The sequence below is a fragment of the Podarcis cretensis genome (assembly GCF_951804945.1).
Source record: "Podarcis cretensis genome assembly, chromosome: 8".
Classification (NCBI taxonomy): domain Eukaryota; kingdom Metazoa; phylum Chordata; class Lepidosauria; order Squamata; family Lacertidae; genus Podarcis; species Podarcis cretensis.
The window spans coordinates 31,097,421-31,120,044 of NC_137177.1; the positions used below are offsets into that span (position 1 = coordinate 31,097,421).

General features: G+C 38.7%; 1 protein-coding gene across 4 annotated transcripts in view; it reads left to right on the forward strand.

Annotated features, from left to right (window-relative positions):
- Positions 1-22,624, forward strand: part of LOC307222443 (protein argonaute-3) — a 67,626-nt gene that overhangs the window by 14,527 nt on the left and 30,475 nt on the right. For 3 of the 4 annotated variants that reach the window (XM_079987712.1, XM_079987714.1, XM_079987711.1), the window contains exons 2-7: positions 6,399-6,570; positions 11,677-11,797; positions 13,389-13,597; positions 15,879-16,015; positions 20,580-20,714; positions 22,134-22,221. In XM_079987712.1, coding sequence (XP_079843838.1) covers positions 6,425-6,570; positions 11,677-11,797; positions 13,389-13,597; positions 15,879-16,015; positions 20,580-20,714; positions 22,134-22,221 — 836 coding nt within the window. In that variant the 5' untranslated portion in view covers positions 6,399-6,424. Of the gene's footprint in view, positions 1-6,398; positions 6,571-11,676; positions 11,798-13,388; positions 13,598-15,878; positions 16,016-20,579; positions 20,715-22,133; positions 22,222-22,624 lie in introns of those variants that run through there. The other variant, XM_079987713.1, reaches the window with a different exon arrangement.

The window sequence follows — 22,624 nt, forward strand, 5'->3', positions numbered from 1 at the left end:
TAACACCGATTGGTTCCTTTAGATGGAGAATGAATGACACCTTATTTAGAGACTGTGAAATCATTAAGAAGGCCCAAAAAACTATGAAAGATTACTTTGAAATAAACCTGAAGACAACTGTAGAAAAAAGAATAATCTGGGACGCGAGTAAGGCGGTCATGAGAGGTTTTTTGATCCAACAAAATACCTTAAAGAGGAGACTTCAAGAAGAAAGAAAAGGAAAGATTTTGGAGAAAATTGGAGATGGAGAGAAGAGACTAAGGACTAAACCAAAGTCACAGGAGATCCTGCGAGAAATCAAATTATATCAGGCACAATATTTGAAATTGGTTAATCAGGACATAGAATGGAAGATTAAACAAATGAGACAAAGAACTTTTGAATCAGCTAATAAGTGTGGAAAGCCGCTAGCATGGCAGCTGAAGAAAAGACAGAAACTAAACACTGTGACAAATCTTGAAGTAAATGGAAGGAATGTACAAAACCCACAGGAGATTAAAGACTGTTTCCAGAGATATTTTAAACAATTGTACGCACAAGGGCCACAGAATGAGACCAGGATTGACGAATTTTTAGAAACAAATGGATTACAAAATATTTCACAAGAGAACAAACTAATATTGAATGGAAAAATTTCTGAACAGGAGGTTGAAGGTGCCATTAAGAATCTGCAACTTGGCAAGTCTCCAGGCCCAGACGGGCTTTCCTCCAAATATTATAAAGTGATGAAAGACTATTTAATTCAACCATTAATGGAGGTCTGCAACGAAATTATGGAGGGGAAAAGAGCGCCGGAGTCGTGGAAAGATGCTTATATCACTCTTATACCGAAAAATGAAGTGGAAAAGACACAGCTTAAGAACTACCGCCCCATATCCCTACTTAACGTGGATTACAAAATTTTTGAAGACATATTAGCTAAAAGATTAAAAAAAGTTTTGGCAGGAATTATACATAAAGATCAAGCAGGCTTTCTCCCAGGTAGACATATGTCAAATAACACAAGGAACTTAATTGATATTTTGGAAAAATTACAAGTTAATATTAATACAAAGCAGTATTGATATTTATAGATGCTGAGAAAGCCTTTGATAACATCTCTTGGAGTTTTATGAAGAAAAATCTGCAAGGGATGGGGGTGGGAGAAAGGTTTGGAAACGGTATAGGGGCGATCTACTCGGAACAAAAGGCAAAGTTAATTGTGAACAATGCGGTTACAGAAGAAGTTAAGATAGAGAAAGGGACACGACAAGGCTGCCCAATCTCCCCTCTACTTTTTATTTCAGTCCTGGAGATATTGCTGAATATTATTAGAAGGGACCAACAGATTCAGGGTATACAGGTCGGAGTGAAACATTATAAATTAAAAGCCTATGCAGATGACCTAGTTTTGACATTACAGGAGCCAATCCCTAGTACTAGAAGAGCTTTGGAACTAATACAAGAGTTTGGTCAGGTGGCAGGGTTTAAACTTAATAAATTAAAAATTATGGTTTTAGAGAAGAATTTAACACAAATGGAGAAAGACAGGTTTCAGAGAGAAACAGGTTTAACAGTAGTGAAAAAAACAAAATACCTAGGGGTGAACATGACTTCAAAGAATGTTAACTTATTTAAAGATAATTATGAAAAATGTTGGTCTGAAGTGAAAAAAGATCTTGAGATATGGACAAATTTAAAGTTATCCTTACTGGGTAGAATAGCAGTCATCAAAATGAATGTATTGCCAAGACTATTGTTTTTGTTTCAATCGTTACAGATAATTGACAAGATGGACTGTTTCAAGAAGTGGCAAAAAGAAATTTCTAGATTTGTCTGGCAGGGCAAAAAGCCCAGGATTAAATACAAAATTCTTACTGATGTGAAAGAGAGAGGGGGGTTTGCCCTGCCGGACTTCAAACTATATTATGAGGCGGCAGCTTTTTGCTGGCTAAAGGAATGGCTACTTCTTGAGAACACAGACATTCTTGATCTGGAAGGATATGATAATGCTTTCGGATGGCATGCATATTTGTGGTATGGTAAGGATAAAGTACAAAGGTCGTTCAAAAACCATATTGTCAGAAAAGCGTTGTTTAATGTCTGGGTCAGATATAAAGATCTTCTGGAGAATAAAACCCCAAGGTGGCTTTCTCCAATGGAGGCTAAGGCCTTGAAAAAACTTAACATGGAAACTAATTGGCCAAAATACTGGGAAATTCTGGAGCAAGAGGGAGACAAATTGAAATTGCAGAGCTATGAGAAAATTTAAGATAAGGTGCGTGATTGGTTACATTATTTTCAAGTAAGAGAGGCCTATAATTTGGACAGGAAAATTGGCTTCCAGGTGGAAAAATCGAAGCTAGAAACAGAATTGTTAGAACCCAGTGTCAAGGTATTGTCGAGAATGTATAACTTGCTGCTGAAATGGAATACTGAGGATGAAACGGTTAAATCCGCTATGATAAAATGGGCACAAGACATTGGTCATAACATCATGTTCACTGACTGGGAACGGTTGTGGACCACCGGTTTGAAATTTACGGCATGCAGTGCCATAAGAGAGAATATTATGAAAATGATTTACAGGTGGTACATGACCCCAGTCAAGTTAGCAAAAATCTATCATTTGCCTGATAATAAATGTTGGAAATGTAAAGAAACGGAAGGAACTTTCTTTCACCTTTGGTGGGCCTGCCCGAGGATTAAGGCTTTCTGGGAAATGATATATAATGAACTGAAAAAAGTATTTAAATATACTTTTCTAAAGAAACCAGAGGCCTTTCTCCTGGGTATGGTTGGCCAATTGGTGTCAAAGAAGGATAGAACGTTTTTTATGTATGCTACAGCAGCAGCAAGAATACTCATCGCAAAACACTGGAAGACACAAGATCTACCCACCCTGGAAGAGTGGCAGATACAAGTAATAGACTATATGGAACTGGCAGAAATGACCGGCAGAATCCGAGATCAAGGAGAAGAGTTGGTGGAAGAAGATTGGAAGAAGTTTAAAGTTTATCTACAAAATTACTGTAAAATCTATGAGTGCTAAGGGCAGTGTAAATGAAATGATGAGGTTCTAGCGATTAAGATAAGTAAGAGTACAAAGGGAAAGATAAAGGATGAAAATGAATATGAATGAGCTTGCTGAAAATTTTTTTAAAGTGGAATACAAGAAGGGAAGGTGGGAGGAAGTAAGGAAAATAAGGTTTGGAAGATTATTAAAATGAACCAGAGTTTTCTTTTTAATTTTTTAGTAATAGGTTGAATCTTTTCTATGTTTTCTTTTTTTTTCTTTATGATTTTTGATGTTGTTTGTATTTTTGATGTCTATTGTTTGTTGTCTTTTTACCTTTTGTAAAATTTAATAAATATCATTAAAAAAAAAAAAAGCTAATGGCTTAGCAAAAAGGGTAACTTAAACCAGTGGTCTTTACCCTTTTAGGGTCAGGACGCCTACTCCCTTTATCCCAAACATGCATTTGAGAACCTACTTGTTAATGTTTTGCTGTATCTTTGAATAGTGTTAGTGCTGAAACCCACCTTAGGTCAAGCTGTGACCTTGCAGTGGGTTCCAACTCACTGGTTGAAGGCTGGTGGCCTACCAAGGCACTTTCTGGAAATCCTTTGCTCCAGGAAGCTGAACTGAGGCTTTCCCTCTAGCATGGGGGTCGTGATGTTGGGCTGTTCTCTTTAAACAGAGGACTCTTCTGCTAAAGTTGGCATACTTTTCTTTATATTTTATTCAAATAATTTTAAAAAATAAAACACTTTTAAGAAGGTAAGGAAATTTGGAATGAACTTTGGAAACTTTAGCTTTCTGAAAGTTTGGGTAGGTCTGAGGATAGTGATGAGTGTGGAAAATATGAAGAGGGTAAAGGAGTATTTAAAGATGGATTGTTAACAGGTGAGAATGTAAAGTTATAAAATATTAAGATAAATTATTAAGATAAAAGCAAAAATGGAAAGGATTTGCTGAAACAACTAATTGAACTAGAATACAAAAAAGGGAGGTGTGAGGAAGTCAGGGAAACAAGTAAATGAAAGTCAAGACATGGAAAGGTTGATTTGTTTTTAATTGTTTTTACTTTTTTGTATTTTGTATTTTTTTGCTTCTTTTTTCTTTTTTCTTTTCTTTTTTCTTCTTTTATTCTTGTAACTTTTTTGAAACTTTAATAAATATTATTTTTTTAAAAAAAGAAAATATGAAGAGCGTGAAAGGGAAACTGGTGGAATATTAGCTTTCTCACCTTAGCATATTGATCATGCTGGCAAGGAACAAGCGCAGAGGGATTGCGGGAAGTGTTAATTAGATGTATTAAATGCAGCATTTATAATAGTAGTAAGAAAGTTCAGCAACCTTTTGTCAGGCACTGATTGGACCATACTGGAGAATACTGTGTTAACAACTGTCCATCTATATCTGAGAAGGATGAATTCATACTGAAAACTGATGTAAAGAACAAGATTATTACAGAAATGGATGGAACTAGTCCAGGCATAGGCAAACTCGGCCCTCCAGATGTTTTGGGACTACTACTCCCTCATCCCTGAGCACTGGTCCTGTTAGCTAGGGATGATGGGAGTTGTAGTCCCAAAACATCTGGAGGGCCAAGTCTGCCTATGCCTGAACTAGTTCAAATTCTATTATATGTTCCTCACAAGCTCCATTGTGAGAGGGAGGAATGATTGTGGGTCCTCCCAGGTGACAGCTCCATAAATGAGGAGTATGTCAATTTGCCCCACCTTTCAGTGTGAGCTTAAGTTAGGGAGACAGTTGAAACGAGAGTGCTGCTGCTACCTTGTATATTTGCATGTATATTTGATGGGTAGATCTGGTTGTCTCTGCTGCATATTGGATCTGCTAGAAGTGGTTATGGTACCCATAAAGGTAGAGCTAAAAGACCCCTGGATGGTTAAGTCCGGTCAAATTCGACTATGGGGTGCGGCGCTCATCTCTGCTTTCAAGCCGAGGTACCCATATTTCATTTTAGTATATAATGATTTTTAAGAGGCTATCTTATTTAATAATTATTTACTGCTCTAAAATACAGGTTTTTAATTGCATTTTTGCTGATACTTTTATGAAGTTGCAAACAGCTCATATTTCTTTTGACTTATGGAGTGGTATATAAAATGGCCTGTTTGGCTTCAATGAAGGAAATAGAAGTACAGTATATAAGTAGTTGCAGAAATGTATTGGAATTATTTAAAGGGCATAGAGATAGTTGTATTAAAGAAGACTGAGGGCAGTGGAACTAATAGCCACCACATTTTACACAAGGTTTCAAACTGCTAAATCAGTGGTAAGAAAGAGGGCCTTCTCAGTAGTGGCGCCCACCCTATGGAACGCCCTCCCATCAGATGTCAAGGAAATAAACAACTACTGTATTTGACTTTTAGAAGACATCTGAAGGCCGCCCTGTTTAGGAAAGTTTTTAATGTTTGATGTTTTATCTTGTTTTTAATACTCTGTTATGAGCCGCCCAGAGTGGCTGGGGAGGCCAAGCCAGATGGGAGGGGCATAAGTAATGAATTATTATTATCATTATTATTAATTCTCAAAGGGTGTGGTGTGTGGCAGGAGAGGATGGTAAGTGTGGAAGGAAGATTCAGAGACAATCAACAAAACATTTAAACAATTCAGTGTAGTATAGTGTAGTATCAAAACATTTTTTTAATTTTCAAAATATGGATAGATACCTTTTCAAAATGAGAGCAAGAGCATCAAGTGATACTGATACTAAGGACAAATCCTAGCTGTGATCTAGAATCACTGTTCAAACAGAGTGCTGGAGAATAACATTGACTATTTTTCTACAGTTCTCCATGACATACTGTTGTTAACAGGAATTTTTAACTCTGACAAATATGAAAGATCAGAAAAGAGAAAAGCTTATTTGTGTTGATGAGGAGATGAGAGTTTGTTCGTCTCAAATTAGACCTAATATAAATGAGATTACCAGGCACAAGCAAGCTCACACCTCTCACTGAGTTTGTATGCATGCTTAAGGTTTGCCTGATCACAGAAGAAAACTTTCCTTTAGGTAAGGTTGGTTAGGTACTATGTGTGGGTACTAGCATTTTTGTGTGTTGGTTGGCTTGATTCCTTGAATAATTATTTATTTGCTCTGCAAGCACATTCTCTCTGCTAATGGCATAGCTTGGTTTGAATTGAGTGGATCTGTGGCAGGGTCTGAGTACTTGGTTCTGCAAAGGGGTCAGACTAGGTGATATTTTGGGCAGGTTACCAATGTTACATGCTTCTGAGTCTCAGCAAGCTTTTTCTATAGCCTTTTCCGTAACTACTTCCCCCCCAGGGTCTCCAAGGGTAAACATGTTTAAATACATTTATTTAATGTGTCTGCTACATATTGCACATTTCAAACTCTAAACTATATGTTATATTTATTTGACAGGACCCATTGGGGCTCAGCCCCTGCTGATGGTGCCCAGACGACCTGGCTATGGCACTATGGGCAAACCCATTAAACTGCTGGCCAACTGCTTCCAAGTTGAAATCCCAAAGATTGACGTCTACCTCTATGAGGTAGATATTAAGCCAGATAAGTGTCCTCGGAGGGTGAACAGGTAAGTCAGGGTGTTTAATATTACTACATCAAGCAGATGTTTAGGCAGTACTTGATGAAATTGGATGTTGGATGTTTTTGTAAGACTATAGCGGCTTTAACAGCTGGGACTAATCAGACAGCCTTGTTTGAGCAAAATATGTTTGCTCTAGTTTCCCTAGGTATTTTGCATGGTTGCTGCCCAGAGCACTGTTTTAATCTGTATCACAATACAGAGCACATGTGAATGTCGTACAAGATACGAAGCAAACAAGAACCTTCTGTAGACTGAACATGCCTTCTTTTATATTGGCATTCTAAACCTGGAAAATATCAGAATTAAGAATTGTTTTTGAAAACTGTCTTTCTTTAGTAAATGGGCTAGTGTGTTTAGAGGCAAGTATTTTATTTGTGTTAGGAATCACTAGGACATTAAGTATTCAGGGAGTAAATGAGAAAACATCACATTCAACCAGGAATTAAAAACAACTTTTAAAGTTAGCATTTGTTTGAAAAGAATTTGATTCCATCTTTTCTGATAACACCCTTTGTACAGCTGAAGTTCTATAAGTGGTCTCATGTCTTTATGATATTTTCCTTTTGCAGTTGGAACTGTTTGCTTATTTCTGTGATGGGGTCAATTGCATTCCTTGATGGGCTGCTTAATTTCTCAATGGAAATGCTTGCTTCAGTTCCAGCAGGCAGAATAAAAATTCTGCCAGTCCCAGTTTTGATTTGGATTGGTTCTGTTTATTATGTGAAATAAGGCTTTACAAGCAAATTATAATCTGTAGCTTGAATGCACCTCAGCCATTTGTAGAAGAATGGCCTCATGATTAATTAAAGTAGATGCTAGTTATATTTAATAAAATTAAAATAAAAGCTGGGCTGTAAGACTTCTGTTCTGCCTCTTGTGATGGACAGTCACACCTTCCCCCAAGAGTAGCTTATGTTGAAAGTGCAGTTTGTAAATGGCATTAATATTGAGTAATGTAAAGGTAAAGGTACCCCTGCCTGTTCGGGCCAGTCGTGTCTGACTCTAGGGTTGTGCGCCCATCTCACTTAAGAGGCCGGGGGCCAGCGCTGTCCAGAGACACTTCCGGGTCACGTGGCCAGCGTGACAAAGCTGCTCTGGCGAGCCAGCACCAGCGCAGCACACGGAAACGCCGTTTACCTTCCCGCTATAAAGCGGTACCTATTTATCTACTTGCACTTAGGGGTGCTTTCGAACTGCTAGGTGGGCAGGAGCTGGGACCGAAAGACGGGAGCTCACCCCGCCGCGGGGATTCGAACCGCCGACCATACGATCGGCAAGTCCTAGGCACTGAGGTTTTACCCACAGTGCCACCTGCGTCCCTTATTGAGTAATGTAGGCAGAGCTTTATGACTTCTCTTAGTAATAGTTCTTCTTTAGCTTTTATTCTTGCAATGAACAGTTTGCGGAGCTTTCTTTTGTTCCCAGATCCCACCTGGCCAGTCCTCTGCATGGTGAAGCCTTCCAGGCCAGAAAAGACATTTATCCAGCCTGATGCTGTAGAGAAATGAAATGCATATTAAGAAAAGTTTAGTTTTAATTGGTTTCAAATAATGCTTCAATATGCTTTTAACTATTCAGACGCTTGCAGTAGAGTGTGAGAGTGTGTGTGTGTGTGTGTTTAATGCTATTCTGAAAGTCTTTGCATCCAAACAAGTGAGAACTCTTTCTTGGGCTATTAGGTTAAAGATGCTCACTAAAACGCTTGACAGACTGATTTAACTTTAAAGAAAGTAACTGTCCAAAGTCCCCAGGATCAAATAGTTTTAATTCTGTACTAGAGCTTTGAGATGTTGCTTTTATTGATAAGTCATACTTGGGAAGCAAATGTAAATATGTAATTTACAGAAAAGGCAGATTACTTCAACTCTAGCTCTAGTAGATTCTGCAATATGCAGTTGGTGTGAACTCATGCTTTTATAACTGAATGATTTCATACCTGCTGAGAAGTTTCATCACTTAGTGTTTGTACAGTGTGGTGGTGGATGGCTCCCAAGTTCTCAGAATAACTTTATTTTGCATTTAAATTTTTGTTTGCTATGACCCCATAATGTTGCTGGATGCTACTATTCATCTGCTTTGATCTTGGGGTTAGCTAATGTGCAGTGGGAAATCATAGTTTATAATGAAATGATTTTAGAATGTTGTATCATTGTACTGTTGTTAGCCGCTCTGAGCCTGGCTTTGGCTGGGGAGGGCGGGATATAAATAAATAAATTATTGTTGTTTTTGTTGTTGTTGAAGTATTGTGTTCCATTGCTGTGCACCTAGTCCTCTGATACATGCTTATTCTAGAGCAGGGTCATCCAACTTTTCACACCAAGTGGGCCACAAGAGTACTTCATTGTGGAACCTGTGGGCTGCATACTGCTTTGTTGTGTGGGGGGGATGGGGAGTGAGGCCAAAATTTGATGCCCGTGAGGTGCTGGGATTAGTATGGAGATCACGTTGACGTGTTTTCCCTTTTACTTGCTTAATATACTGTGTTTATCTGTGAAAAGAAGAGACAAAAATATTTTTAACAGTCTAGCAGCCAGGCCTCTAGGATTTAGCTGAGCTAGGACAAGGAATGAGGATATTGTTGGTGCACACCTGATATGTATTCCTAAGGATGTCAAACTGAGTCTGGCTGGCCTTCAGGAAATGATAATGAGGCAGAACTACAGTAGCATCTTGCTCTTGGTAGCATCAAATACAATTTTACTGAAAGTGCCACAAGCCATATAGGTGCAACTCCTTGTCTAAGAGCAGGTCTGAACACAGTCATTGTGCAATTGAGACAGCTCCAGATGATTTGAGGAGGAAAATTAAGGCTATATTCCACCAACACCATTTGTTTTCACTAGACTTCCATACCACCAGATGCACAATCTGTATTTAATTACATTTTTATACCACTTTCAGGCAAAATTCTCCAGTTTGTAGTAGTAAAATACAGTCAAGTATGTAACTTAAACAGACAGTAACTCCATATACAGTGGTACCTCGGGTTACGTTACCTTCAGGTAACATAATTTCGAGTTACGAACGCGGCAAACCCGGAAGTGTATACTTCCGGGTTTTGCCCCACGCACATGCACAGAAGTGCTCTTCGCGCGTGTGCAAAAGTGCTGTATCGCACCGCACGCTTGTGCAGAAGTGGCGCCTCTGGATATGGACTTTTCGCGGTAAGTATGGACCCCCAGGACGAATTAAGTTCGTATCCAGAGGATCCACTGTATAGTATAAAGAAGGAAAACTTTAAGAAACAGTACTTCAGCTTAAGTCCTATCTCAATAAAATTGTTTTAGTTTTCCCATCTTGTATTCTGAATTCCCCTTTCACTCAGCTTCATGGTGGTCCTATCTGATGTGTTGGTAAGTGGTTTGTTGCAAAGGGAGGCACCCATGTGTCTATTCCAGTCTTGGTGGATCAATGGCTACCTTTGGTGTATTTCCCTTCAGCTTTTGTCCATGCCCTGGTAACCTGGGTTGGATTACTGCAATACATTCTAGGTGGAGCTGCCCTTGAGATTGGCTGCAACTAGTGCAAAATGCAGCAGCTTGACTGCTCACAGAGCAGACAATCACCACCATGTCATTCAGCTGCTAAAACAGTTGCATTGCCTGCCAATTGACTATGAAGCTAAGTTCATGGTGTTTGTTATGTGCACAAAGCCCTATATAGACTGGAACCAGGATACCTCAGAGATTGTTTCACCCTCATATACCCAATTGATTCTGTGCTTTGCAGATCATCTGTCTCGTGCAGAAATAATTTTAGCAAGAGGTCTGTTTCATATGATATAGGAATCTGGCCTTTAGCATGGTGGCACCTACCTTTGGAGCTTCCATTACTTATCAGACATGCACTATTCTATTGTCTTTTCAGCATCTATTGCAGATCTTTCTCTTAAATGCACTAGTCTTTTAAGTGGCTAAGCCAGTCTGTATCTGTATTGGATTTGAAACGGTTTGTATATATGGAATTGTTCTGAATTGTTTTCATTGATGTTTCTACACAAAAATTGCCTTGAGATACTTTGTGGAAAGTTTACTATAAATGGAATAACATAAATAAACAAAACTTTATTGGCAGTACTGGTAGTGCAGAGATGCGCCTTTGAAAACCTCACTCCCACTGAGAAGCATTCCCCATGATGTTTAGGGCCATGTCACTCGCTACACAGAAACAAACTGTTGTTTAAGCCATCAAATATATACTCAACATGAAGGCACAGCCAAACTCATGAATCTGATATATGTGCATTCTCGAACACATTCCCATTGTACCATGTTGTGTACCCTTACAATCTTGAGGTATCCACCTAAGACGACTAAATGTGTGAAGAAATTCTAAGGCTGGAAAATGACTCATCATAATATTTTATTTTTACTCTGCTCAGCCAAAAGATCTCATTGAGTAGTTTTTCCTAAGATCAGTAATAAAGATCAGGAAAATAAGCAGAGGGGAGGGGGAGAGCAATAACTTTTTGCCCTCAGTTCAAGTATCCATAAAAACTTCATTTGATTTTTTGCAATGAGATGGGCAGTTTTTTCTTCTGTTATTGCATTAAACTTGGGAAGAAAGTTCAATGCAACTTATTATTTCTCTACGAAGACTTAATGTTTTCAGTGGCCTAAGACAACAGTGACTTTTAACAGGATAAGATGCAGCCGCAAGGTCACTGTGCTGTAATTGTTGCCATCACCAGTCAGAGGAGTTGCAGTAACAAGAAATGTTCACTGGAATATGTAAAGAACTGAATTGTTCTCAGCTTTGCATAAGGAAATTAAAAGTATTGGAAAGCACAGGGGCGTAGCATTTCTCTTGTAGCAGTTAAACGCATGCAGCAAGCTGTCATTTTGAGTTCTTTTTATTAAAATTTTATTTGGCACTGAGGAAAAAGCAATAACCATTCTCTCCCATCTTATGCACACTCTTAAAACTTTGTTTTGTTCTGACATCATAATTCAGTGAACCATTTTTTAGATAATTGCTCTGTAATGACTTGGTTAAATGCTGAAAATATTAAAATGGGCTGAAATGTAGTGTTTTTCTTACGTTCTCCCTTAGTGCCATACTGTTTTAAAATTATATATATTGTTTCCCTAGGGAGGTGGTAGATTCAATGGTGCAGCATTTTAAAGTGACAATATTTGGGGACCGCAGACCTGTTTATGATGGTAAAAGAAGCCTTTATACAGCCAATCCGCTCCCCGTTGCAACAACTGGGGTAAGATAGTTTGTCCTTCCATAAGTTCTAATTGTTTGTAAGATAAATGAAATCTTTTCTGAAAATGTTAAGGTTTTATTGATTGTTACTGTACATTGCAACCACTTTGTGTGGTATTTTTACAAAGAATGGCAGGTCTTGGAGGACCTTACTATCTAAATCTGGGCGATGGGAGAAATGACAGACAGGATGAGGGGGAAGGGAAGGAGTGGAGATTAATGGGTTGAGTATGCACAAATGCAGTTGAGTTTATTTTAGTTGGGATTGAGGACTAAATAGTTGAGTTTTTGTGTATGAAATTGACAAGGTTTACAAGGTAATTGGACACATTTCCGCTGGACACAGTCTTGCAACACAAATGGTCAGTCTAGTGTGGGTGAGATACATTGAGTGTGCACACACATCCAGTCTGCAGCATCATAGCCAGTGGATGCAGTTCTTAATTTCACTGTGAGCTCTGGCATATCCTGGCAAACAGGCAGAACTGTATTCTCTGAGGGCCAAACTACATTACATTTGAAATATGTGATCACATGTCACAACAAAAGAGCAGCCACACTGGAGGGAAAAGTTCAGGTTTGGGACTTCGGCAAGGTGGGGTTAAACACATCCTCCCATGCTGTGGTCTGGGTAAAGAATTCTCCCTTAAGGACATTAGCAGTAGCTGCTGTTGTGGCCACTTTCAGCTTTCTTTCTGAAGCAAATGGTTTCAGCTTTTATTAGATCTGTTGCTTGGGAGGAAAGGGTTAAACCTTGGTGGTCCTGATCTCTCTGACACCGTTTTGGGTTTTTGTTGTTGTTTTTAACATGAAATGCAATCGCACACTTAATGCATTGTCTAGTTTGGCCATAAGACAGTGTGGGAAATCCAATGACTCACCAGATTTTGGGCTCTAACTACACTCATTACACTCATCTCTATTCATTGCCCATGCTTGCTGAGACTGATGGAGTTGGGAGTCCAAAAACATCTGGGATCCACGGGGTCCCCTGCCCTTGCCACAGTAGACTGGGTTGGATACATTTAGAGATTCCCATGACAGCTGCTGTGTCAAGCATCTGATGCAGAATCTGATTACAGTGGTACCTCTGGTTACGAACTTAATTTGTTCCAGAGGTCCGTTCTTAAGCTGAAACCGTTCTTATCCTGAGCTGCACTTTCACTGCTGGGGCCTCCTGCTGCATCCTGGGGCAAAGTTCGCAACCAGGAGCAGCTACTTCCGGGTTAGTGGAGCTCCTAAACTGAAGCTTTCGTAACCAGAAACGCTCATAACCAGAGGTACCACTGTCGTGCTGATGTGTTTGATTTTGTAACTTCACTGGTGACGAGAGGTAAAAGGATTCAAGGCACTAACATTAGGCCTTGATTTTCTGGTTTCCCATTTCTGTATGTTGAATTAATCTGGAATGCCATTTCATTGTCATTCACATAGATGCCTAGCATTTCTTCAGTCTTCTGTTTGGTAAAATAGGTTTAAATCCTTCAGTACAGTTTGGCCAGAGGAAGAAAAAGAGTAACACTTGCAGATAAATTACTTACTTTAGGATTCTTCTTCTCTGTATCCTCTCCTATGGCTTTTTCTCTTAACAGGTTGATTTGGATGTAACATTGCCTGGAGAAGGTGGTAAAGATCGTCCCTTCAAGGTGTCAATCAAGTTTGTTTCCCGGGTGAGCTGGCACTTGCTGCATGAGGTTCTGACAGGACGAACCTTGCCTGAACCTCTGGAATTAGACAAGCCAATCAGCACTAACCCTGTTCATGCTGTCGATGTGGTGCTACGACACTTACCCTCCATGAAGTAGGTTCCCTGTCATTCTCTGAACACATTATCTATCTTTTTAAAGTTCATCTTTATGAATGGATCTCTTTACACTCCTATGCACATTTTTCAGGGTAAGGGAGAGAAAGGGTTCATCCACATTTTGCATTAGTGATATGAGTAAAGGTTTCTCAGTTTTGTCCACTGAGCACATTGCTACTTCTAGACATGTACATAATTCTTCTGGAAGACCAATGGTTAATTGGAAAGCCTTTTCACAATGAGGTCGTTCAGAAGTGATCAAGGACATGAGATGCTTGTGTTGGCAACTGGCAGGCAGTAAGATAATGGCCACAACAGAGCAGTAAAAGAATACCAATCACACTATGACAGTGTTTTGCTTGTCTAATCTACTAAGACTACTGTGGAACCACATTTGTATGTTTTATAGCAACTTTCTGTGTATGTATGCTTTCAGAAGTCTGCTATTATTTATTTTTCTTTAAATTTTGTTGAATCTTTTCATCATACAGTACAATAAAAAACTAACTAATCTAAATAGAAAAAGAAAAAGAAAGGAAGAGCAAAGGAAGTACAAAGTCCTATCTCAAAGGAAAATTTTAATCCTTGTCTCAAACAGAAGGAGGTGGACCCTTCCAGCTCTTACCTTGGAGCTTCTCTTCTCCCAGCTTCCCACCTTGGGATATCTTTCCTTCCCCACTTCTCACACAGGGCCCTTCATCAACCATCCATCACCTTCATGTATGTCCAATTCCCTTAGTAATCTAGAGTAGAGGGCACCAAAATAAGCAAAACAGAAACAAAAGCAAAGCAAGGAAAAAAAATAAGAAAAAGAAGCAGGAAGATAAAAATAATAAAAGAGATAGAAATAAAAAGGGCTTCTGATTCTCCATCTGTCAGGTATATCATATAAGGATTATTCAAAATATTCACAGTATTCACTCCAGGGTAGTATCCAGCTGTTCCTCTTTCTGCTAGGCAATATTTTCCCAGTCTTCAGACATCTCAAGTTCATTCATTTTCCCTTCCACACAAAAAGTCTAAAAGGGGTTCTCCAATTATTATTATTATTATCATCAGTACATGTCCACAATAGTCTTCCTCCAGTTTAGCACAACAACTTTACTTCCAATGCTGAAAAACAAGAACTTTTCATCTTTATTCACACAGGAGTCTCTCCACTGTGGTCATATATTGAAACAGTAATCCATAGTTATTTATTTATTGTATATTCATTAATTCACACCCAGTTCCGTATCTTCCGATCCCATTTCTATGGCTGTGATTTTCCATCCTAATATATCTTTGCAATTCTGCTTCTTTCTTTTTCCAGAAGAGTTGCCAAAGGCTTGGTAGCTTTTTCTTCTAAATTCATTCCAAATTGTACACAGAATCCTTTCTCAGCTCTATCTCTGCCAACTCAGAACAATCTCTCAGTCCATGGTTTCGTTCCACTTCTCCAACATTCATAAGTCCACTGCTTGACTGTTTTAGTCCTCCGGGCTCCTGTGTGAAGGTCCTCTCCATTTCATCATCTACTGTCTCCAGCTTTACCTTTCCACTCTCCTGTTTAGAGCAAATATTTAACACAAAATTGGGCTGACTACCTGGTAGTTTAGTCAATAAAGGGTTAAGCATTCATTGAAGAGCTCCTGCATAAAAATTACAAAACAAAAGAACAACTTCTGTTGGTCCCACCTTCTGGTACTGTAATTACAAGAACAAAATTTTGAGGAAAGAGTAACAGAAGCATATCTGCTCCTAAGTAATTGAGAAGGCAACACATTAAAACTGCTCCAAATGTCCTAGGTTATCCTCCTTGTCATTGTATTTTGAATCCAACTTGGGAAGTTGGAGAGTCCCTCATTTACCAACATATTTTGATGCCTTCCAGCTTCAGCAAATCATTCCTATGATTTCAGCAGGCCTAGTAATATCCTGGATCAAGCTTGAAGCATGAGACGCCCATTTTCAACCCCAAATGAGGTTGACAGGGAAGTGTCTATCCAACCTTTCACATGAAAAGTGTGGAATAGATACTGTAAAAAAATTAGTCTCCACACTCTGACCTTTAATCCCACTTCCATATCTATTGCAATTTCAGACCCAAGATAAATATGTAAATATATGTTACTGTTTCAAAAGCAGGACCTTGCAAGACTGTTTATTTTCATAATAACTTCTGCCACTTATGGAATTGCAACTCTTGGAACGTTTGAAAGATTCATTCCTAGATTGGCTATGCACCCACCATCTAAATATTTAGCTACAGCAGTAATATAACCTCTTCTTTATATAGGTATACACCTGTAGGCCGCTCCTTTTTCTCTGCTCCAGAAGGCTATGATCATCCCTTGGGAGGTGGCAGGGAAGTATGGTTTGGATTCCATCAGTCTGTTCGACCTGCAATGTGGAAAATGATGCTGAATATTGATGGTAAGCCAGTTCTCTGAGAGCATGAAGAAGTATGTTGTCTCTACAAATGGCTGTTGTATCGGAGTATGAAATAATATACATATATAGATATAGTTCATTGCAGTAAATTTTGATAACTAATCAAAATACTTAACATGCAAATTGTCTTGTTCTATATATTGTTCCTGCCAGCTTTTCTCCTTTGTAGGTGGTGTGAGGTGTGCTGCAAATATTTTCCTTCATAATTTTTTGAATTATAGAAACACTTAAGCCCAAGAATCCAAGAGCATATGATAGAAATATTGTCTGCTAATTAGAGTAACAAGGTAGATGGGAAAGCAGGCATTAAAAGCCATGCCTTTCATCAGGCAGTGATAGGTGCATAAGCAAAATCACATTGACAGAACTTGAGTTGATTAGTTACTAACAGGTCACTGACTTTGGTATGATTTGATGGGGGAAGGCGTCTTAACACTGAAATTATTTGTAATACTTGCAGTTCTGAAGAATGCCCCCCTCCCAGTTTCTGACATGAAGGTGCTTTGCTTTTAATCTTATGGCTAGAATAGACAAGGTTTAAAAGTTATAAGCAACATACTAATTCATATTTAGGTTAAAATGCCTGTGTGAATGTTGTATTTGAGGAGTAAAACTGTTAGCGCAGGATAACTTCATTCTGTAATGTGGTTTGAAGAGGAAACCTGGTACACTGAAACTTCTTAATTGTTGCCCATCCAGGACTAAGTACTTATAAAATGTTTTCTAATTGGTGTAGCAAGTTTGGTTACCATGGTGATAAGCTGCAGCAGGTTGAGGTTTTTGGAGGGATGCACACAAGCTATTTGTGTTCATTCAGTTAATCAGCATCTGTAGGCGTCGGCTAGCATGCGTCATGTGAAGTTGGCGGGCTGCTGGTGGTGACGCATGTCTGAAGAATGTTTTGTTATATTTGTATGGGGACATTCTGTTTGGTGCACTTGAGCCCTGGGAACCTCAAAAACGCCTTGTTAACCGTTTCACAGTCTAGTAATTCTGCTGTATGGAAAGCATTTGAAACGTATTGCCTAGCATTCACCCACACACAGCATGGCAAAAGTGGCAACAAATTCATCCCTAAGTTAAGTAAGCCTTTATAATTTAGCAAAGTCTCAAATACCCCTAAATGCTTTTTGGGTGATGTTTTACAGTGACATCATGTTTAAAATATGGGAGGAAAAAATAATTTTGGACGCTTGCAGTTGTATTATCTTATTGCAATTGAGTAATTTATTTGGAGCTCTAAACATTCCTGAAGTCCTTCCAGTTGTGAAAACTCACTCAGGACCTTGAAACGTTATTGAGGTGTCATGATCTTACGATGATCATTGAAACAGGACCTTATCTGCAAGCCTGTCTCCTCTCAGCTGCTTTGAGCATTCTTCAATACAATAGTCATTTGTTTTGCGCCATATGGTTGTTTGTAAGCATTGTAATTATAATGATATTTTGTCTATTGTTAACTTCTTCTTGTTAATATATTGCTGTTACAGTCTAGTGCCTTTCAGCATTTTTTAATGGTTGTTGTATAGAATTGTGCCCTTATATGTGAATTTGAGTGCCTGCTATTTCCCCTCCTCCGAAACTAGATTAATGGCATTTTTTTGGACTTTCTTTGGAGATCTTATTAGTTTGGGAGAAACTTCAGGCTTGAGTCTAACTTGCAAGTTTAGCGTTTTGCACAAGAATGAAAATATGGATGCTGGGTGTTCTATTTCTTCGTGGGTAGAAGGAGAACTTAGGCTGGTTGAAATTTGACTGAGTGATATAGGAGTAAATGTGCATAATTATTTGTGTAACTTACTATGAGACTTCTACTGTTTTGCTCACTTTGGTAGTCATGAGTTTATTGCCCTACATAAGATTAATTATTACTCGTTTTCAATATGAACCCTCTAAAGCAGGGTTTCCCAAAGTGGTTAATATTGAACTCCTAGTTTTTGTTTTTATTTATGTGGGCATGTACAAAGTGTGCCTTCCTTGCCATTGATAAACCTCTGTATTAATATATATTTTTAGATTTGATGATTCCTGTTATTGGTGATTGATGATTAATAAATGTTGATTAAATATTGATATTTTTAAACTTTATTTCATTTACTTTCCTAAGAATTTGCAGAGTGGATGGGTGATGACAAAGGATTAGTAAACTAGACTTCCGGGTTGGCGCCTCCGGCAATGGCGGAGTTCCTCCGATCGGGAGGAATTTGCTCCGTGGAAATCAGGGTCTGACCGCCACGGCGAAGGCGGAGACCCACTAAAATCACAGGCAGGAGAAGCTTGTGAACGTGGGATTCGGCTGGCACCCTTTGCGCCTCCCCTGCTCGCGGGGAAACCCAGTTTTGGGGATCCGGAGCGACGTGGGGTGAGTGGCGTGGTGCTTAGAATTTATTGTTTTTTTCACGGAGTGAAGCCGCATTGCTGTTGCCGGAGAGCGCTGACTTTTTCCTGTGGACAATTTGACTTCAAACAACTACCCGTGAGTAGAACGGAAAATTGGATTTACAAACGTCTTAATTTGGTACCGAAACGGGAAGGTCTCAAACAGGAAGTCCGCCTTCCCCTTTTGTAAATAGATTGAAGCAAAGAAGCTGCAAGCTAAGGTCTTGGAAAGCCTTATGTAAAGGATTAAACTTCCATCAATTGAAATCATTAAACCCCCCTTGAAAGCAGGAGAAGAGGGGGGAAATTTTGGATTGTGTAGCCTGCAGGAGAGAGTGATAAAAATTAAATTACCACTGATCTGAACCTGGAAACGGGCTGCCAGTAGATTGACGTTTTTGGAGAGTTCATTGACAGTGAAGAGAACGTATGTGACAGTTAGTTAAATAAGAGAAATATATTGTTTCCATTGTCCTCTTCTGCGTTTAAAAAAAAAAGGAGGAAAAGTAACTGAAAATTGAAACTAACTTTACTTTTTGAACTGTGCTTGAAAGGATTGATACAAGTGGAGACTGTTTCCCTCTAGAGGGAGCTTTTGAAACTGTTACAAGAGTGGAGCTGGGGAATCTCCAGCTGCATAAGAACTGTGAGAATCAGGGATTGACCTTGGACCATTTAAGAATGTCGACAGGAGAAGCTTTAGTGACTGCATTATGTAAGATAAGCTACTCGTTGGAAAAACTTCACAAGAAGAAGGATGTTTTGACTACTAAAATTGATAACTTGGGACAAAAAGTGATTAATTTGGAACAAAAAGTGAGCACCAATACAGAAATTATTCAGGATTTGGTACAGGAATTTACTTTAGCAGGACAAATTGTGGAAAAGGAGAAGGAGAAAGTTGTTGTTGTCGAACCTAAAGTAATACAAGTGGGAGCCTCAGCCTTACAGAGGCAAATTGAGGACTATAAGTTGAGGCCTTTTATGATTGAAACTAGAAAAAGTCAGATTTTGAGGATTGGAGCCCGGCCTGGACTGGAAAAGGAAAGTTGGAAAGATCCCTCCATGCAGGGATTAACTGACTTTTGGGACATGGACTTGGGTCAGGAGGAGATTGGAGTTCTGGGGGCCTTTGGATTTGGAGGAATCTTGAAACATGCCCTGAAATACTTTATGGATCTTAGCTTTAACTATGGAAATTTGGCTGACCTGTCGAGAAGGAATAAAAGCATCGTTAGCTTGGAGTTTCCCCGAGATCTGCTCTTTAGCATCAAAGAATATGAAGAAGAACTGCAGAAGGGATGTGGAAAAGAGTTAAGAGCCTCGGACAAAAGATCTCCAGGTTGATGGACTGTATGGAGTTGATGGAAGTGACTGGCAGAGTCCGAGACCGGGGAGAGGAGATGGTGGAAGAAGATTGGAAAATTTAAAGTTTATATATAGAAATTTTGTAAAATTAATGAGTGATAGAAAAATGTTGGAATGAAATTTTATGGCCTTAGTGGAAATATTTTAAGGAGTTAAGCTTAAATAAGTATACTAGTTTTAATGGAAAATAAGATTAAAAATATGTTAAGACATTTATATGACAGAAAATAGAGAAAGAGGGAAAGGAATTGCTGAGACAACTAATAGAAGTAGAATACAAAAAGGGAGGTGAGAGGAGGTCGATGAAACAAGGGAATGAAAGATAGAATATGGAAAAGGTATGATGTATGCTTTTAAATTGTTTTTGTATTGTTTTGTTTAGTTTAGTGTGTTTAGTTTAATGTGTTAAGGTTGTGTTTTGTATAGTTTATATATTGTATTGTATTGTTTTTTCTCTTTTTTGTTCTTTTTTCTCTTTTGTCTTCTTTCTTTTTCTTTTTTGTAAGTTTTAAAAGTAATAAATATTATTATTATTTTTTAAAAAGGATCAGTAAACTGAGAAGTTTGGGGAAACTTGCTCTAAATTCATGAGATAATTTTAATTAGAAAATGTACTACATGGCACTTTGTTGTGCCAAAGCATAGTGATGATTTTAATGATTTCTTCTTCAAATGTATACACAGAACTAATCATTGTGTACCAGTGGTTTATTTTAGTCTTCAGAAAGAAGCCATTTCATTTGCTTTTACAGCTTTGGAAAACTTATACTTTTTAAACTGCTCTATTTTCTGCTCTTAGTTTCTGCCACTGCCTTCTACAAAGCACAACCTGTAATTCAGTTTATGTGTGAAGTTCTCGATATTCACAACATTGACGAACAGCCACGACCTCTGACTGATTCTCACCGGGTAAAGTTCACCAAAGAGATAAAGGGTAAGAAGAAAATAGAGCACTCATCCATGTAGAGTAGCTTATAATTCTCTCAGAAGCCTTTCCTCTGCTCTTCCTGAACACTCCTAAGTTCATTTAAAATGCATATGATTCTTCTTCTTTTGTGCTACTCATACACTAATTTGCATGAAATGTGTGTTCTGGTAAGAGATTTGTATTCTGGAAAAGGTTGCCTTTATCCCAGCCCCTGAAAATCATACAAAGAAGTCTCTAGTCCTCTTAACTGTGGAGACTTGAACATGGCTTGTCAAAAGGCCATACTGTCTAGCAGCATACTTCTTCAACATTGTATCTTTGTCTCATAACTGTTAGCCATTTTTGGCATCAAAATTTGTTTCATATTTTTACTTAGTATTCCTTCAGCCGCCACAGTGCTGCCGCTTGCCAAAATAAGATTCTCAGCCTACAAACTGAACTGTTGGCACTAGTAAGTGCACCTGTATAAGTTAGAAGCTCATGCTCTTCTGCTTCGGCATCCCTCCTCTGGCACAGCCATGAAGAGGTGATTTGAAAGCTTTGACTGATAGATTCATAAAATCATAGAATCATAGAGTTGGAAGAGACCCCCAAGGGTCATCTAGTCCAACCCCTGCAATGCAGGAATCTCAACTAAAGCATCCAAGACAGATGGCCAACAGTCCTCTGTTTAAAAATCTCCAATGAGGCGGCTTCACCTCAATCACTGCACACAATGCTGCTAGAGGAAAGTGGTATAGTAGAGCCATTTTTGCCTGTAGTAGCGTACACTCATTTTTATATGTCATACTATTTTAGTCAAATGGCAATTTGACAGTAAAGGTCCCGGAGCAAGCAGAGCGAGAATGCATTTATTATCTATTATTATGATGATTATTAAATTTGTATACCATCCTTCATCCGAATATCATAGGGCGGTTCACAACATAAAAATACAAAATGAGAATACAAAATACATAATAAAACAAAAACAAGCCAATACCACCCCTAGAGACTTAGCTCACCAGATTTCATTGGGACACACAATTACAGATAAGAGTGAATGTATTTTGGTAATGTCATAGGTGCCAAGCCATGCAGTTTCCTGTACATTTGTACCATCTTCTCCCAGTTACCTTATCAACATGAGATCAAGTCATGTGTACGTGCTTGTGCAAAAGGGGCCCAATGGAAAGTTGGCATTATCTGTCCAAAGGTCTATTGGACCCTCTTTTCCCCCAGACTCCCTTGCTTTGCATATGAAATGAGACATTCAAAGTAACTATTCTTTGTAGAATTGTTCCATAATAAGAAGCCTGATGGCATTCTTATTCTGCTGTACATTAATATGCATGTTCTGTCATAAAACAGCTTGTGCATGTACCATTTTGGGTGCAGCCATTCTGTGACATCAGTAGTTCTCTTCCCCCCTTTGTTTTCATATAGGTCTGAAGGTTGAAGTGACTCACTGTGGAACAATGAGACGAAAGTACCGTGTCTGTAACGTTACACGGAGACCTGCCAGTCATCAAACGTAAGCAAATGTTTTAAACAATTGACTGGAATGTTGCATACATGGCCACAGTAAAAATCCGCCACCCAATCTTTCTAGAATTTGGAATGCATGACACTGTATTGGTTTTTTATTTACACACACACATAACTTTATTGGGGTCCATAGACCCAAATTGCACAGTACTTTTAAAAAATACATTGTTGCTGTTGTTTTTATTTTTGTATTATTCCCTTGTATTCATGGATGCACACACTGATTTGAAGCCACTTTGTGTCCTTCCTAAGAGAGGCTCCTTAGAGGCCGGAGGGACATTACTGGAACAACTCTTGGGTTGGGGCAATTGGCTAAAATGTTTTAAATGGTTCTCATTTTGGTTCCTCTGCTTTGTTTTTGTTGGGTTGATGTTGGTTCCGTTTCTGAG